The following is a 17,109-nucleotide window of genomic DNA, read 5'->3' as shown; positions in this document are numbered from 1 at the left end:
CGGCTAGGAACTCTCCAACCACAAGGGATGAACTCGGGTTTCACCAGTTTCCTCATTTCCCCTCTCCCCAGCCTGTCTCAGTCAAATCCATCAAATTCAGCACCGCCTTCCTAACCTGCAATCTTCTTCCCGACCTCTCCGCCCCCACCCCAGTCTGACCTATCACCCTCACCTTGACCTCTTTCCACCTATCACATTTCCGACGCCCCTCCCCCAAGTCCCTCCTCCCTACCTTTTATCTTAGCCTGCTGGACAAACTTTCCTCATTCCTGAAGAAGGGCTTATGCCCAAAATGTCGATTCTCCTGCTCCTTGGATGCTGCCTGACCTGCTGCGCTTTTCCAGCAACACATTTCCAGCTCTGATCTCCAGCATCTGCAGACCTCACTTTCTCCTCAAAAGTAGAGAGAGACATACATGGTGATATTAAATGAGGCAGAAAGTAAATCATGTTGATTACAGCAGAAAGCTGCAAAGAGAGTTTGATAGATTAAGTGACTCCACAAAACTTTGGAAAATAGGATACGTTGTGGAAAAATATGAGACTATCCACTTTGGATCCAAGATTCACATTATGAGATGCTAAGGACTGAAAAGGACCTGAGCGATTGAAGGTTGAAATCACTCAAATAGTGAATAGGTGCAAAATATTATTCAAGAGGCTATTACATTTTTAATTCTCTTGGTAGTGGAAATCTTGACTTTATTCTCACCAACAAGAAGCTGTTGATGCTTGAGGTGAACTGAAAAGATTGTTTCCATTTGTGGGAGAGTCTAAGACCACAGTAAGGGGTTGCCCATTGTTAAGAAACAGAGCAAAAGCCCTCACAATATATTAAGAGGGTAGCCTAGATCCCAACTGTTTCTTACTTCTAAAGGCATGTGTTAGGTGTTATGTTCTGGATGCAATTTGGTTGATCAAACTATTAGGTTTTAAGCAAAACACGCTTTATTCTTACACTATAGTTAATATATAAACAAAAGAAAGAAGAATTCTATTCTACTCTATTGAACTCTATTAGAAAACCTAAAGGAGAATAGCAAATTATTTAAATAGTAAACAACAACTCTTCCAATATATAACATCCCATAAATGGCACGGTGGCACAGTGATTAACACTGCTACCTCACAGCACAAGAGACCCGGGTTCAATTTCCGCCTCGGGCAACTGTCTGTGTGGAGTTTGCACATTCTCCCTGTGTCTGCGTGGGTTTCCTCAGGGTGTTCTAGTTTCCTCCCACAGTCCAAAGATGTGCAGGTCAGGTGAATTGGCCATGCTAAATTGCCCGTAGTGTCAGGTGAAGGGGTAAATGTAGGGGAATGGGTCTTGGTGGGTTGCTCTTTGGAGGGTCGGTGTGGACTTGTTGGGCCAAAGGGCCTGTTTCCACACTGTAAGTAAGGGATATTGACCAAATATGGGCAATTGGAACTAGCTGAGTGGGCACCATGGACAGCATGGACCAGTTGGGCCGAAGGGCCTATTTCCATGCTGTGTTACTCTATGACTCTATAACTTATTAACTGCAGATCGCACCTCATTCATATGCAGCTTTCTATTCTGTCATCTGCCGTGAACAAAGTAGATCCTGAAAATTCCCAATGTGGAAGTCAGAGCAGGTACCTTGCTGCTGGCTGTGAAAAGCCTTCATGTTGTTCACCAAGTAAAAACATCTCAGAGCATGATCCATGGGCACCAGCCACATACCCACCTTACCCATAGACATAGGCATATGGTAACTGCCAATGACTCTGGCTCTTCATGGCTCTTCTCTGATCAACCTGAAGGATGCTTAGGAAGTACTGCAGGGTGCACTAGCAATTTGCATTGAGTTGCTACTGAAGGACACTTTGTACACATGGATAGGTGCCCAGCTCAAGGATAAGACTGGGCTACATCTCAGGCTGCTCAACCACAAAGCTGGGTGCTCACCCAAAGTCCTGAAGAAGAGCAATAAAAGACTTGAGACATCAACTTCCTCATTTCTCTCTGCACAGATACTGCCAGATCTGCTGAGTTTCTCCAGCATTTTCTGTGTTTGTTCCAGATTTCCAGCATTCACAGTATTTTGCTTTTGTCCCTATTTTTTCTTGCCATACCTTGCTGTGCCATTTAGTGCAGTCACACAAATAGGCAGCTTGCCTTGCAGGTCAGCAGTCCTCTTCCCATTGTCAATCTCACACCTGCAACATGTGCCAGCAGCTTACGGTGATAATACACTGCACATGCAGCAAGCAGGCAGCCAGGTCTTAAACAGTCCCTATCGAAACCCCCAGCAGTCAGAGGTCCTAGCACAGTAAGTCAAGAACAGCCTCCCATATGAGCCCAGGGATTGGCCATGATCAGGCTTCCAGGCAGGATGTTCCCAATCAGTGTGTCTGTGCCTCTGAAGTCTGGGAAGTGGATCTTAATAAGTCTGGAGTGGAAGTCTTGAGGATAGCATTAATGTGGACATGGAACTGTACAACAAAGGTCAGGGCACTTCTGCTTTGGGGCTGTCCAGTTAGGTCACTCAAAAGGAGTGGGCCATGGTCAGTCCACTGAATCTGTCCTGAGAAACTAAAGGAAAGAAAGTTTGGGGTATAAGGGGAGCCACTGCCAGGAGAAAGACACTTGGGAATCTGCTTGTGGGGATTGAGTTCTACAGATCTGGGGAAGGGTGGATAACAATTGTGACGGTAGTAACAGTATTTGTAAGGGGGTAGATTACAGGACAGTATTAGATGGGAACAGCATAACGTGGGAGGGGAGTAGTCATCCACAGTCAAGAACATCAGACCTTCAAGGGATGGACAGTGAATGATCACATTTGACATGGTCACCTCATTACTTTTGGATACAGAACCCAGGGAAAGAGTGGGGATGCTTGATCAAGAGGGTAAAGTTACCAGCCAAACTCATTGTCCTATGTAAGCCTTATTCATTTTGCATCCACTAGCTGCAGCAGTCTCTCAGCACAGACATCAATCCATGGTACATTCTACATGGCCAGCAGCACTGTGGATATAAAACTGGCTGAGTGATGGGAAACAGAGAGTAATGGTCAATGGATGTTTTTTGAGTTGGAGGAAGGTTTGTGGTGAAGTTCCCCAAGAGTCAGTATTGGGACCCTTATTTTTCTTGACAAATATATTAATGATCTTGATGGGGACAATTTCCAACTTTGCAAATTATACTAAACTTTGAAGAACTGTGAGGAGGGCAATGTGGAACTCTGTAAGGACATTGTCAAATTGATTGAGTGGATGGATAGGAGGTAAATGAAGTTCAATGCAGTGAAGTGAGAGGTGATGCATTTTGGTCAGAGGAACATTGAAAGGCAATATAAAATGAGGTACAATCTCAAGGGGTTGCAGGAGAAGGAGGACCCAGGTGTTTACGTGCAGAGATCATGAAGGTGGCAGGACAGGAATTAAGCATAGTGTTCTTGGCTTTATTAATTGGGACTTAGAATATGAGAGCAAGGAGGTGGTGTTGAGCTTGTACAAGACACTTGTTCAACCATAGCTGGAACATTGAGTACAGTCCTGGATGTCACAATATAGGAAAAATGCGAATGCATTGGAGAGAGATTGCAGAAAAGATTTACTAGAGTGGTTCCAGGAATGAGAAACTTGAGTGATGAGGACAGAGTGAGGAAGTAGAAACTGTTCTTTCATTGAAAGAATAACATTCATTGAGAGAATAATGTTAAGAGGAGATTTCATCAATGTTTTCAAAACATTGATGAACAGAGTAGATATAGAGAAGCTATTCCCACTTATAAAAAAATAAAGTAATAAGAAGGCATAGAAATAAAGGAATAAGAGGGCATAGAAATAAAGGAATAAGAGGGCATAGAAATAAAGGAATAAGAGGGCATAGAAATAAAGTGATGAGCAAACAAAGCAAAGGTGATGTAAGAAATACCTTTTCAATCAGCAAGTATATGGAATACACTGCCTGGAGAAGTGGAGGAGGCTGGTTCAATTAGGCATTCACGAGAATATTGGATGATGATTTGCACAGAAATGGTGAGTCAGGCTATGGGGGGAAAGGTAGGAAATTGGCATGAGGGGATAGCAGGAATGATGCACTGAATGGCCTCCTTCTGCGCTATAGCAATTCTGTGATTCTGTGAAATGAAGTTAGGCATCACATTGGAACAGTTAAATTCAGGATGTACACTGACTCACACAAACAGATGTATTGTAAAACCAGGAACAATTATGAAGTCATGAGATTTTATACACAGTGAAATATCACCAGTGCTATCCAAAGTGCCCTCAATTATTTTCGTTCTCTCCCACTACATCTCAGTGTTCCCCAGGTTGTGCAGCTGAAGGAAGGAGCCCTCTCAGTACTAGAATCTGTTACATTGAAGTTGGATAAGCAACCCCTGGGTGTTTGTGTCTGGATAGTCTAGAGACAAATTACTTAGAATTCCAAGGAGAAAGTGAGGATTGCAGATGGTGGAGATCAGAGTGAAAAAGTGTGGTGCTGGAAAAGCACAGCTGACCAGGCAGCATCCAAGAAGCAGGAGAGTCGATGTTTTGAGCATAAGCTCTTCATCAGGAAATTGGGGGAGGCCCAAGGGGGCTGAGAGATAAGTGAGGGCTGGGGGTGGGGGTGGGGGAAAGGTAGTTGGGAATGCGATAGGTAGATGAAGGTGGGGGTAATGGTGATAGGTCAGAGTGGAGGATGGAGTGGATAGATGGGAAAGAAGATGGATAGGTAAGACATTTCAACAGGGCAGTGCCAAGTTGGAGAGTTGGATCTGGGATAAGGTGAGGGGAGAGGAGATGAGGAAACTGGTGAAATCAACATTGATCCCTTGTGGTTGGAGGGTCCCAGGTGGAAGATGAGACATTCTTCCTCCAAGCAGAGGGAGGAGGAGAGCTTCTTCAAGGTAGGCATCCTTGCAAGAGGATTCGCAGTAGGTTAAGATCAACTAGGAGAAAGTGAGGACTGCAGATGCTGGAGTACCAGAGTTGAAAAATGTTGTGCTGGAAAAACACAGCAGGCCAGGCAGCATCCGAGGAGCAGGAGAATCGACGTTTCGGGCATAAGCCCTTCTGCTCCTCGGATGCTGCCTGGCTTGCTGTGTTTTTCCAGCATGACATTTTTCAACTCTGGTACTCCAACATCTGCAGTCCTCACTTTCTCCTAGTTCTTCCTCCAAGCGTTTGGTGGCTAGAATCTGGCAGTGTAGGTGGCCCAGGACTTGCATGTCCTTGGCAGAGTGGGAGGGGGGAATTAAAGCGTTTGGCCACAGGGCAGTAGTGTTGTTTAGTGTGTGTGTCCCAGAGATATTCTCTGAAATGTTCTGCGAGTTGGCCTCCTGTCTCCCCAATGTACAGGAGACCACACTGGGAGCAACAGATATGGTAGATATTGTGTGTGGAGGTGCAGGAAAATCCATCCAAGGTCCCGAAGGATCATTCCACATCAGACAGACACCTCCACACACGTTATCAACTGAGTCCACTGCACCTGATGTGGTCTCCTTTGCACTGGGTAGACAGGATGCCAACTTGCAGCCTGACCGGCTATGCTTTTCCAGCACCACACTTTTTGACTTGGAATTCCAAGGGTCAGAGGGAGCAGGCAGACTGGAGGTGAAGGACCAAGACAAGACTTCTGATGATTCATCTGGCTGGAGACCTCTTGGAGCCACCTTTTCTCCATGTGAAGAATGGGCATCCAGAGTGAGTGCCAGGTTCCTCAACTTCCACACGCCATGCTTTCAAGCATGTGACCAAGGTTGGGACAATGAAGTGCCAATGTATGGGGGTATCCAGCAGACCCTGAGGTGGGTAGCAGTGCAGGAGGTGGTGTTGCCAATGCTTCTTAAGGGCCTTGGGATCTCTTCCTCAGAGATCAAATAAATGGTATGGTGGAGAATATTCTGTTTCTTCTCAGAGATCATGGACATTCCACTTCAAGGCTCAAGAGAGAGAATGTGTTGCAGCCAATAGTTTGAAGTGGTGTCCTGCCATGGTAGGATCCAGAGACTGGTTCTGTCAGGATTATATTCACTGGCGTTTAGAAGAATGAGGGAGATCTCAGAAACCTATAAAATTCCAACAAGACTAGACAGGATAGTCAGGAAGGGTGTTCCCAAAGGCCAGGCAGTGCAGAACCAGGGGTTACAGTTTAAGGATTGGGGTAGCCCATTGAGGACTGAGATGAGGAGAAATTTCTTCACCCAGAGTCTGAAGAGTCTGTGGGATTCTCTGCCACAGAACATGTTTTCAATAAAGAGTTAGATATATTCCTTAGGAGTAAATTGAACAAAGGTTATGGGGAAAAAAGTGAGAGCAGGGGACTGGGTTGGATGATCAGCCATGATCATATTGAATGGTGGGAGTAGGCTGGAAGGGTTGAGTGGCCTATTCATATTTTCTTTGTTTCAGTGTGAGCAATGAATGAAACTGGAGGGTTACTGTGAGAGTTGCAGTGAAATGAAAAATGGCATTTATTCGGTTGGTGGGTCATGGGTCTATAGCATCCCCACAGAAGTGATCGTGGTCTTCTCCTGTGAGGGATTTGCTTTGATTCTTTGCTCAAAGTGGGTGAGAAGCCAGGTGTCAGGTCCCTCTCCATCTGACTTGGCTCTCTCTGCCTTTTTATGGGCTGTTTTCTCCAGGCATGAGTGAAAGACTGAGTAAGATAACAATGGTTGGCACAGCAATTTGTGCTGGTGCAGAGGGACAAAAGGTGTCCGGATGAGAAAACAGGCAGCATTGAGGCCACACTGGGTCAGTGATGGTGGGAGATTGGAGGTGAGTGAGAGTGAAAGAGAAAATGTGATTGTAACAGAGGCATACCATATGACTTGGAGCAAGGTGAGCGCAGCTGCAGAGAGAATGAGTGTGACGTTGCATAGAAAAATGAAGTGCAGCACTTACCCTGGAGGACAAAATTAGGTCATTCACCTTTTCGTGGCACAGATGGCCATTCCTCTAGACTATGAGGACTGCATTGATCCACATAGTGACCTTGGACCAGATTACAATGGTCTAGTGGCATGGCTTCCTTTATCCTCTGGTCCTAAGGGCTTGTCAGTCTTTAAGTCAAATGGTTTTCTCAGAAGACAAAGAAACATGGAAAATAGGTGTAGAAGAGTCCAATCAACCCTTCGAACCTACACCACCATTCAATGTGATCATGGCTGATTGTGCAATTTTAGTATCCCATGCCCACTTTCTCTCCATACCCCTTGATCCCTTTAGCTGCAAGGACCACATCCAGCTCCCTCTCTGATGTGCCAATCCTGTATAAAAGAGAATATATCCAATGAACTGGCCCTAACAGCTTTCTGTGGGACAGAATTCCGCAAGTTCACAACTCTGGTGAATTCAGGCTTACCCCTTATTCTTCAACTGTGACCCCTTTGTTCTAGACCTCCCCAAACGTACGGATGCAAGATGGCGCCGGATATGGTCAACTCCTTGCGAGCTCCTGCATGCAGATCTAAGTTTCCTATTTCCCACAATCTTCTACACTCTTTAAACTTAATAGCATACTTTTAAAAATTACTAATAACTATGTTTTATCTAAACTCTTAAACTCAATCCCCCAGTTAATGAAAGCCAAAACACCATATGCTTTCTTAACAACCCTATCCACTTGGGTGGCAACTTTGAGGGATCTATGCAATTGAACACCAAGATCCCTCTGTTCCTCCACACTGCCAAGTATCCTGTCTTTAATCCTATAATCAGCATTCGAGTTCGACCTTCCAAAATGCATCACTTCGCATTTATCCAGGTTGAACTCCATCCGCCATTTCTCAGTCCAGCTCTGCATCCTGTCAATGTCATGCTGCAGCCTGCAGTAGCCCTCTATACTATCGACGACACCTTTGTGCATCTGCAAATTTACTAACCCACCCCTCAACCTCCTCATCCAAGTCATTTATAAAAACTACAAAGAGCAGAGGCCCAAGAACAGAGCCCTGCGGGACCCCTCTCAACACTAACCTCCAGGCAGAATGCTTTCCATCTACAACCACTTCTATCAGCCAGCCAATTCTGAATTCAGGTAGCCAAATCTCCCTGTATCCCATACCTCCTGACTTTATGAATGAGCCTACCATGGGGAACCTTATCAAATGCCTTGCTGAAGTCCATATACACCACATCCACTGCTCGACCTTCTTTGACCTGACTTGACACCTCCTCAAAGAGCTCAATAAGATTTGTGAGGCATGACCTGCTCCTCACAAAGCCATGCTGACTGCCTTTAATCACACTATGCTTTTCCAAATAGCCATAAATCCTAACCCTCAGATTTATTTTCAAAACTTTGCTGACCACAGGCATAAGACTGACTGCTCTGTAATTGCCAGGGATTTCCCTATTCCCCTTCTTGAAAAGAGGAACAACATTTGCCTCCTTCCAATCCTCTGGTACGACTCCCGTGGAGAGTGAGGAGGCAAATATCCTCGCCAGTGGCTTAGCAACCTCCTTTCTCGCTAAATCTGGTCTGACCTTGGGGACTTATCAACCTTAACGTTTTCCAAAATTTCCAGCACATCAACCTCATCAATCTTGATCTGGTCAAGACTGTATACCAGCTCCTCAAAGTTCTCATTCACAAGTTCCCTTTCCTTGGTGAAAACCGAAGCAAAAAACTCATTTAGGGCTTCCCCTATCTGCTCAGACTCCATGCACAAGTTCCCTATGCTGTCCCTGATTGGCCCTACCTTCTCCCTGATCATTCTCTTATTCCTCACGTATGAGTAAAATGCCTTTGGGTTCTCCCTAATCCTTCTTGCCAAGCCTTTTGCATGCCCCCTCCTGGTTCTCCTCAGTCCATTTGTGAGCTTCTTTCTAGCAAGCCTGTAATCCTCTAAAGCTGTGCTAGATCCTTGCTTCTTCCACTTTACCTAAGCTGCCTTCTTTCTTTTGACGAGAAGTTCCTCTGTTCTCGTCATCCAAGGCTCCTTAATCTTACCCCTTCTTACCTGTCTCAGAGGAACAAATTTGTGCATCACTCGCAACAACTGCTCCTTAAATAGTCTCCACATGTCTGCTGTGCCCTTTCTGTGGAACAATTGCTCCCAGTCTGTACTTCCCAACTCCTGTCTGATAGTGTCATAATTTGCTTTTCCCCAATTAAATATCTTCCCTCGGTAACTGCTCCTTTCCCTCTCCAAGGCTATGCTAAATGTGAGGCAGTTGTGATCACTGTCAGCAAAGTGCTCTCCCACCGTGAGATCTGACACCTGTCCTGCCTCGTTGCCAAGCAACAAATCCAAAATGGCCTCTCCCCTCGTCAGTCTGTCTACATACTGAGTAAGGAAACTCTCCTGAACACACCTGACAAAATCTGCTCCATCCAAACCATCTGCACTAAGGAGGTTCCAGTCAATATTGGGAAAGTTGAAATCCCCCATAACAACAACCCTGCTATTTCTGCATTTTCCTAGAATCTGCCGGCCTATGAGTTCTTCAATCTCTCTCTTGCTATTAGGTGGTCTTTAGAAAACCCCTAATGCGGTGGCTGTTCCCTTGCTGTTTCTAACTTCCACCCATACTGACTCAGTAGACAAACCTTCCTCAACAACCTTTGTTTCTGTAGCTGTGATGCACTCTCTGATTAGCAATGCTACACCCCCTCCTCTTTCTCCACTCTCCCTGTTCTTTTTAAATGTTCTGGAACATTAAGCAACTATTCCTGCCCCTGTGAAACCCATGTCTCCGTTATGGCACAACATCGTATTCCCAAGTACTGATCCATGCTCTAAGTTCGTCACTCTTATTTCGGACACTCTTGCATTTAACCGATCCCTTTGTTTTATTGTGTGAGAAACCTTCCTGATAGATTCAATACATCCTGGCACTGCCCCATCTGTAACTGACCGCAGAAGTCCTTTGCTCCTCCCTTGCACCTCTTGGCAAATTTTACCTGCAGCATCGGAGGCTGAGGGGTCACCTTCTGGAGGTTTATAAAACCACGAGGAGCAAGGATAGGGTGAAAAGCCAAGAGTGACTGAGTCCAAAACTAGAGACCATAGAATTAAGGGAGAGGGGAAAGATTTAAAAGAGACCTCAGGTGCAACTATTTCATGCAGCGGTTGGTGCGTGTATGGAATGAGCTGCTGGAGGGAGTGATGAAGACTGGTACAATTGCAATATTTAAAGGGCATCTGGATGGATATGTGGATAGGATGGGTTTAGAGGGATATGGGCCAAAAGCTGGCAAATGGGACTGAGTTAATTTAGGATATCTGGCCAGCACTGACAGGTTGGACCAAAGGGTTTGTTTCCATGCTGTACATCTCTATGACTCTAATATAGTGTTACAGCTACTGAGAAGCAGCAGAGAAAGATCAACCTAATATCAAGAGTTCATAAGTCTGTTAACAGCGGGAAAGGAGCTGTTCTTGAATGTCAAAGTTTTGTGTCTTCTGCCCAACGAAAGAGAGTATAACTAAAGGTGGGAAAGGTCATTGATTATGCTATGCAAAAGTGAGGACTGCAGATGCTAGAGATTAGAGTCAAGGGTGTGGTGCTGGAAAAGCACAGCAGGTCAGGCAACATCTGATGAGCAGGAAAATCAATGTTTCAGGCAAAAACCCTTCATCAGGAAAGGTGATGTTGGCTGCTTTCCTTAGGGGCAGCACATTGGCTCAGTGGTTAGCACTGCTGCCTGACAGGGTAGGGACCTGGGTTTGATTACAGCCTCAGGCAACTGTCTGTGTGGAGTTTGCACATTCTCAGACCGCAACTTCCCTTTCCATGTGGTTAAAGATGCCCTCCAATGCTTCTCGTCCACATCCCGCCCCTCTGCCCTCAAACCCCACCCCTCCAGCTGTAACAAGGACAGAAACCCTCGGTGCTCACCTTCCACCCGAGCAACCTTCGCATAAACCACATCATCCGATGACATTTCCATCACCTCCAAACGGACCCCACCACCAGGGATCTATTTCCCTCTCCACCCCTTTCTGCTTCCGCAAAGACCATTCCCTCCATAACTACCTGGTCAGGTCCACGCCCCCCAACAACCCACCCTCCTGTCCTGGCACCTTCCCCAGCCACCGCAGGAATTGCAAAACCTGCACCCGCACCTCCTCCCTCACCTCCATCCAAGGTCCCAAAGGAGCCTTCCACATCCCATCAAAGTTTTATCTGCACATCCATCAGTATCATTTATTGTATCAGTTGCTCCTGATGCAGTCTCCTCTACATTGGGGAGACTGGAACCCTCCTAGCAGAGCGCTTTAGGGAACATCTCTGGGTCACCTGCACCAATCAACCACACCGCCCTGTGGCCCAACATTTCAACTCCCTCTCCCACTCAGCCGAGGACATGGAGGTCCTGGGCCTTCTCCACTACCGCTCTCTCACCACCCGACGCCTGGAGGAAGAACACCTCATCTTCCGCCTTGGAACACTTCAACCCCAGGGCATCAATGTGGATTTTATCAGTTTCCACATTGCCCCTTCCCCACCTCACCCCAGTTCCAACCTTCCAGCTCAGCACCGACCTCATGATCTGTCCAACCTGTCAATCTTCCTTCCCACCTAACCTCTCCACCCTCCTTTCTGACCTATCACCTTCACCCCCAGCTCTATCCACCTATTGCGCTCTTAGCTACCTTCTCCCCAGCCCCACCCCATCTCATTTATCTCTCCACCCTGCAGGCTTCCTGCCTCTATTCCTGATGAAGGGCTTTTGAAACTTCAATTTTCCTGCTCCTCGGATGCTGCCTGACCTGCTGTGCTTTTCCAGCACCCTGATCTAAACTCTGGTTTCCAGCATCTGCAGTCCTTGTTTTTACCTACATTCTCCCCATGGCTGCATGGATTTCCTTCAGGTGCTCTGGTTTCCTCCCACAGTCTAAAAATGTGCAGATTAGGAGAATCTGCCATGCTAAATTGCCCGTAGTGTTCAGGGATGTATAGGTTAGGCACATTAGTTAAGGGTAAATGTAGAATAATAGGGGAATGGGTCTGGGTGGGATACTCGTCAGAGGGTTGGTATGGGCTTGCTGGACACTGTAGGGATTCTATGATTCCTGAGGCAGTGGGAAGTATAGATGGAGGCAATGAAAGAAAGACAGGTTTATGTGATGCGTTCACAACTCTCTAATTTATTGTGGTCTTGGGCAGAGCAGTTGGCATTACATGCTGTGATGCATCCAAATAGAATTCTTTCTCAGGATATATCCTGAGTGAGGCAATGCAATTGCCCTCACATGAGTGGTGTTCCCTAAGCTCAGTTGGACTGGCAAGAGCATCCATTTCCATCAGAGTACCCTGCAACTCATATGCTCCATTTGCTGCATTTTCCAATGATAAAGCCAATTGTAGCGTCTATTTGAAGTCCAGTTGGGCTTCAGCTCGTAGGTGCTTTTGCAAAGTTACATCATTAATCCCATATGTTATTAAGGATTAAACTAAAGTGACAGGCTTCTGTCAGTCATCTTGACCTCATCAAAAATCCTAATATGGATTCCCCAAGTTCACAACTTGCTGAGTAAAAGTGACAGCATCTCAAAAATTAGAGGCGGCTCAGGGTTGTAATATTCCTTTACTATGTCCATCAATTCTTGAAAGGTTTTAGTATCTGATGACTCAGGAAAAACAAGGCTCCTAATATCAGAAAAAGCTGCAGTTCCATGGGCTGTTAGGAGAATTACTTGTTTTTTTTGTCTGTCACAATGTTGTTTGCCCAGAAGAAATAATAGTCTTTCTGCAATACTGGGCTCAGTCCCTGAGGACAGGGTTGAATGAGTTAAGCTTCCCAAACAAAGGTATGATCTAAGAAATATTTACCCCAACTCAAAGATGACTATTATGAGTGAGTTTCTTCAGGATCATGCTTTATTCTCAATGCCACTGAAATAATTCCACAGAGGCGAGTATCTGTCCCCAAGTCACTCTTTATTTACATATGAACAGACTTTATCTTCAGTACTGCCTCATTCAGAGTCAGGTACCAGAATGTCAGTATCTCTGGCACTCACCCTTTTTTGTTCTTTTTTTTTCTTTCTTTTAGTGAATAGGATGTCTAACACTCCTACTTATTTTTCTTTAGCTCTTTTTATATGTAAGTAAGGACTCCCTGATTAGAATAGATTAACAGCCACAATCAGGGAAATCACAATCTATGTGGTCCAGCCGGCTTACCTCAATACAATTACTACAATTGGGAAAGGACATCATTTTGGAAAGGTAAAGCACAAAGCTTTTTAAATGAGATTAAAATTGCTTTTATGGCCTTAATAGCTAAACGTGAAAAGCCATCACAGAATCTATGCTACTGTCAACTAGTAACAGCCTCTGGACTTTGGTTTCTAATGGACAGAAAGCCAGCCGATGAGATTTCTCAGTATTTTCTGGGAATCAGAGAAAGTTCCAGAGATCAGTGTCTCTGATCTCTCATAAACCTTAAAATCTGAACCATTAACTCAATCCAATGATCTGGGTTAACTGATTCGCCACCTTAGCTGAAGGTCTTCCATTATTCTGCAGCTGACAGCAGCTTAATCTCATTGATAGAAAACTGAAGAAACTATGAGAAATCAACTCATTCCACCCTTTTACTCTTGATCTACAAGAGTGTTTTATTTTCCAATTATTTTTCCCACCCATGATACACCTGCTGTATCCCATTCTGTCTGTATTAATGCATGTTTGGGATTAAGAGGATATTGTTTAGTTCTGCACAGTAGTTATTCACCCAGTTCTGCTGTCTACCTAAAGAACAAGTTTGTTTTGAATAAATCAGTTTTGAATTTCTTGAAGAAATCTGGTGACAGTCTCCTTTTTTCTCGATGACAGCAAAAAAAAAGAAACAAACTGAGCATTTTGGTAATTTTGCACATCTGGTCTTGCTAGTGGAGGAGTCAGGCTTGATTTCCAGTGCACTTCTCTCAGAGCTTTGACATGTTAAATTGAAAGCATTTAAATCATTTCCTTTTTTGTTTCATAGATATGAAACACCAGAAATTGCATTAAATTGTGGCATTATGTTGCGAGAATGCATTCGTTATGAGTCTTTGGCAAAAATAATTCTCTACTCAGAACAGTTTTATGATTTCTTCCGATATGTAGAACTGTCCACTTTTGACATAGCCTCAGATGCCTTTGCTTCATTTAAGGTAAGTGATTGTTCCTTAGTAGGTATGTGATTAATGTTATAGTCATTTTTCAATAACTGATATTTCACAATGTTTTCAGGATTTGCTCACCCGACATAGGCTTATTTCTGCACATTTTTTAGAAAAGAATTATGACAAAGTAAGTTTAATCAAAATTCTTAAATATCTTAGGACTGCTCAAATGATAAAGGCATGTACAAAAGTAGAAGGTCTGAACACGACTTTTGGCTTATTTTTAGATATTTATTGAATATGAGAAACTGCTGCATTCTGGAAACTATGTGACCAAGCGTCAGTGTCTGAAGGTATGGGAATTCTTTTGTCATTACATTCAATTCACTGCACTGCACTTTTATTTTTATTATAGTTTTTTCTGTTTCAGATACAACAGAATGGTTTGTCAGATTATTTCAGTGTGCTTACTGTGAATAGGTCAAATCAGGTAAAGATAGCAGATTTCCTTCCCTCGGCCTATCAGTGAACCAGCTGGGTTTTTAATGAAAATATGCTAATTTATGGTTATTACCAATACCAGCTTTTTCGTCAAATTTTATTTCATTAAATGGTTTTAATTTCTGAAGCTGCTGTTGACCATTGGAACTCTTGGCTCCAGACTGTTAGCCCATGCCTCTGGATTATTGATTCTAATTCCTTTTTTTTAACCAAAAGCTTCTAGGGGAATTGCTGCTGGATAGACATAATTACAACATCATGTCAAAGTATACCAGTAAACCAGAAAATCTGAAGCTGATGATGAATTTACTGAGAGACAAAAGCAGAAATATCCAGTCTGAAGCTTTTCATGTATTTAAGGTAAAATATTTTCATCTCAATCTCAATCCAGCATTAGCTGAAAGATTATAAAATGATAAGAACAGGAGAAGGCCATTCAGCCCATTAAATATTTCCTACTCTTCAGTTGGATCATATCTAATCTACGCAGCAACACCATTTTCCTGCAGTATCACCATATCTCTTAATGTCACTTGTCTCCAGAAATACAGCAATTTTGGTCTTGAAAATGGTCAACGATTAATCTTCCACTGATTTCTGGGATAGATTTACTAGCCTCTGAAAAATACCCTATTCTGGATCAGTGGTGCTGGAAGAGCACAGCAATTCAGGCAGCATCCGAGGACAGGCAAAATCGACGTTGTTTTTACCTCTGAAAAATACCCTGCCCATCTCTGTCTTAACTAGCCTATGCTTTATTCTGAGATATGTTTCCTGATATGGACTCACAAGCCAGAAAAAATATTCTATTTATATTCATCCTCTCAAGCCCTATTACAACTTTGTAAATTTCAATGAGACCATATCTCACTGTTCAAGTTTTAAATATTCATTTCTGGAATTTGGGAATGACTGGCTGGGCCAGTCTTTATTGTCCATGTAGGAATGGTGATATGTTTCCAAGTCAAAACTGTGAATGGTCTGGAGGGGAACCTTCAGAGGGAGGTGTTCCTATTTGGAGTTTAATATAGGTAAGTGTGAGGTCTTGCATTTTGGAAAGTCAAATCAAGGTAGGAGTTTCAAGGTGAATTGTAGGGCCTGAAAGAGTATAGTGGAAAAGAAGGGACCTTGGAGTTCAGGTACACGATTCTCTAATAGTGGAGTCACAGGTAGACAGGACAGTGAGGAAGGTTTTTGACACACTAGCCTTCATCAGTCAGAGCATTGAGTATAGAAGTTCAGAAGTTATGTTGCAGTTGTTAATGTACCTACCTCAACCACTTCTGCTGGCGTTGGTGAGGCTACACTTGGGAGTACTGTGTTCAGTTTTGCACCCCTTATTATAGGAAGGATGTTATTAAACTGGAAAGAGTGCAGAAGAAATTTACAAGGATGTTGACAGGACTCAATGGTCTAAGTTATAGGGAGAGGTTGGACAAGCTAGGGCTTTTTCTTTTGAACATAGGAGACTGAGGGGGCATCTTGCAGAGGTGTATAAGATCATGAGAGGCATGGATAGGGTGAATGCACTCAGTCTTTTTCCCACGGTTGGGGAATCAAGGACCAGAGGGCATGAATTTAAGGTTAGAGGGGAAAGAATAAAAGGGAACCTGAGGGGCAACGTTTTTACACAGAGGATGATACACATGTGGAATGAGCTGCCAGCAGAAATGGTTGAGGTAGGTACATTAACAACATTGAAAAAGCATTTGACCAAATACATGGATAAGAAAGGTTTAGAAGGATATGAGCCAAGTGCAGGGAAATAGGGTTAACATGGATGGAGGATTGGTTGGCTTGGATCAGTTTGGGCCAAAGGGCCAGTCTCCATGCTGTAGGACTCTATGACTCTATCTGCTGCCCTTGTGTGTTCCCAGATGAGAATGGACAGGTATTTGGAAGGTGCTAACAGAGAAAACTTGGTGAAGTCCCACACTGGAGGTTACCATATATGCTTGTGTATAGGTCAATGTATAAGTCAGTCCCATTTTTTGGCCAAAAAAATCTTGTATTTTCCATATATCTCATGTATACATTGACCCTAGTATATTGCATTATAAACCTCTAATAAAGTTTGTCCAATGTGTGCAGGAGGGTTTCCTAACACAATATGTAGATAGGCCAACAAGAGGTGAGGCCATACTGGATTTGGTTCTGGGTAACGAACCAGGCCAGGTGTTAGAATTAGAGGTAGGTGAGCACTTTGGGGACAGTGACCACAATTCGGTGACCTTTACTCTAGTGATGGAGAGGGATAAGTGTGCACTACAGGGCAAGAGTAATAGATGGGTGCAGGGAAATTATGATGCGGTGAGGCACAACCTAGGATGCGTGGCTTGGAAAAGTAGGCTTCAAGGCAAGGGCGTAATTGATATCTGGAGCTTGTTCAAGGAGCAACTATTGAGTGTCCTTGACAAGTATGTACCCGTCAGGCAGGGAGGAAAGGGTCGTGCGAGGGAGACGTGGGTTAATAAGGAATTGGAATCCCTTGTAAAATGGAAGAGGGCGGCCTATCTCAAGATGAGACGTGAAGGTTCAATTGAGGCGATTGAGAGTTATA

The 17,109-nt window shown here is 44.1% G+C and overlaps 1 protein-coding gene across 1 annotated transcript in view; it reads left to right on the top strand.

Annotated features, from left to right (window-relative positions):
- Positions 1–5,760: 5,760 nt before the first annotated feature.
- cab39l1 (calcium binding protein 39, like 1) overlaps positions 5,761–17,109 on the top strand; it is a 75,351-nt gene continuing 64,002 nt past the window's right edge. Inside the window, exons 1-5 of the mRNA XM_043715212.1 lie at positions 5,761–5,833; positions 13,927–14,096; positions 14,176–14,235; positions 14,336–14,401; positions 14,766–14,909. Of these exons, the coding sequence (XP_043571147.1) occupies positions 5,761–5,833; positions 13,927–14,096; positions 14,176–14,235; positions 14,336–14,401; positions 14,766–14,909 (513 nt within the window). The remainder of the gene's footprint in view (positions 5,834–13,926; positions 14,097–14,175; positions 14,236–14,335; positions 14,402–14,765; positions 14,910–17,109) is intronic.

Source organism: Chiloscyllium plagiosum, chromosome 24 (genome assembly GCF_004010195.1).
Source record: "Chiloscyllium plagiosum isolate BGI_BamShark_2017 chromosome 24, ASM401019v2, whole genome shotgun sequence".
NCBI lineage: Eukaryota > Metazoa > Chordata > Chondrichthyes > Orectolobiformes > Hemiscylliidae > Chiloscyllium > Chiloscyllium plagiosum.
Note: the sequence above shows the minus strand (reverse complement) of the source record. Positions and strands in the feature narration are given on the sequence as shown.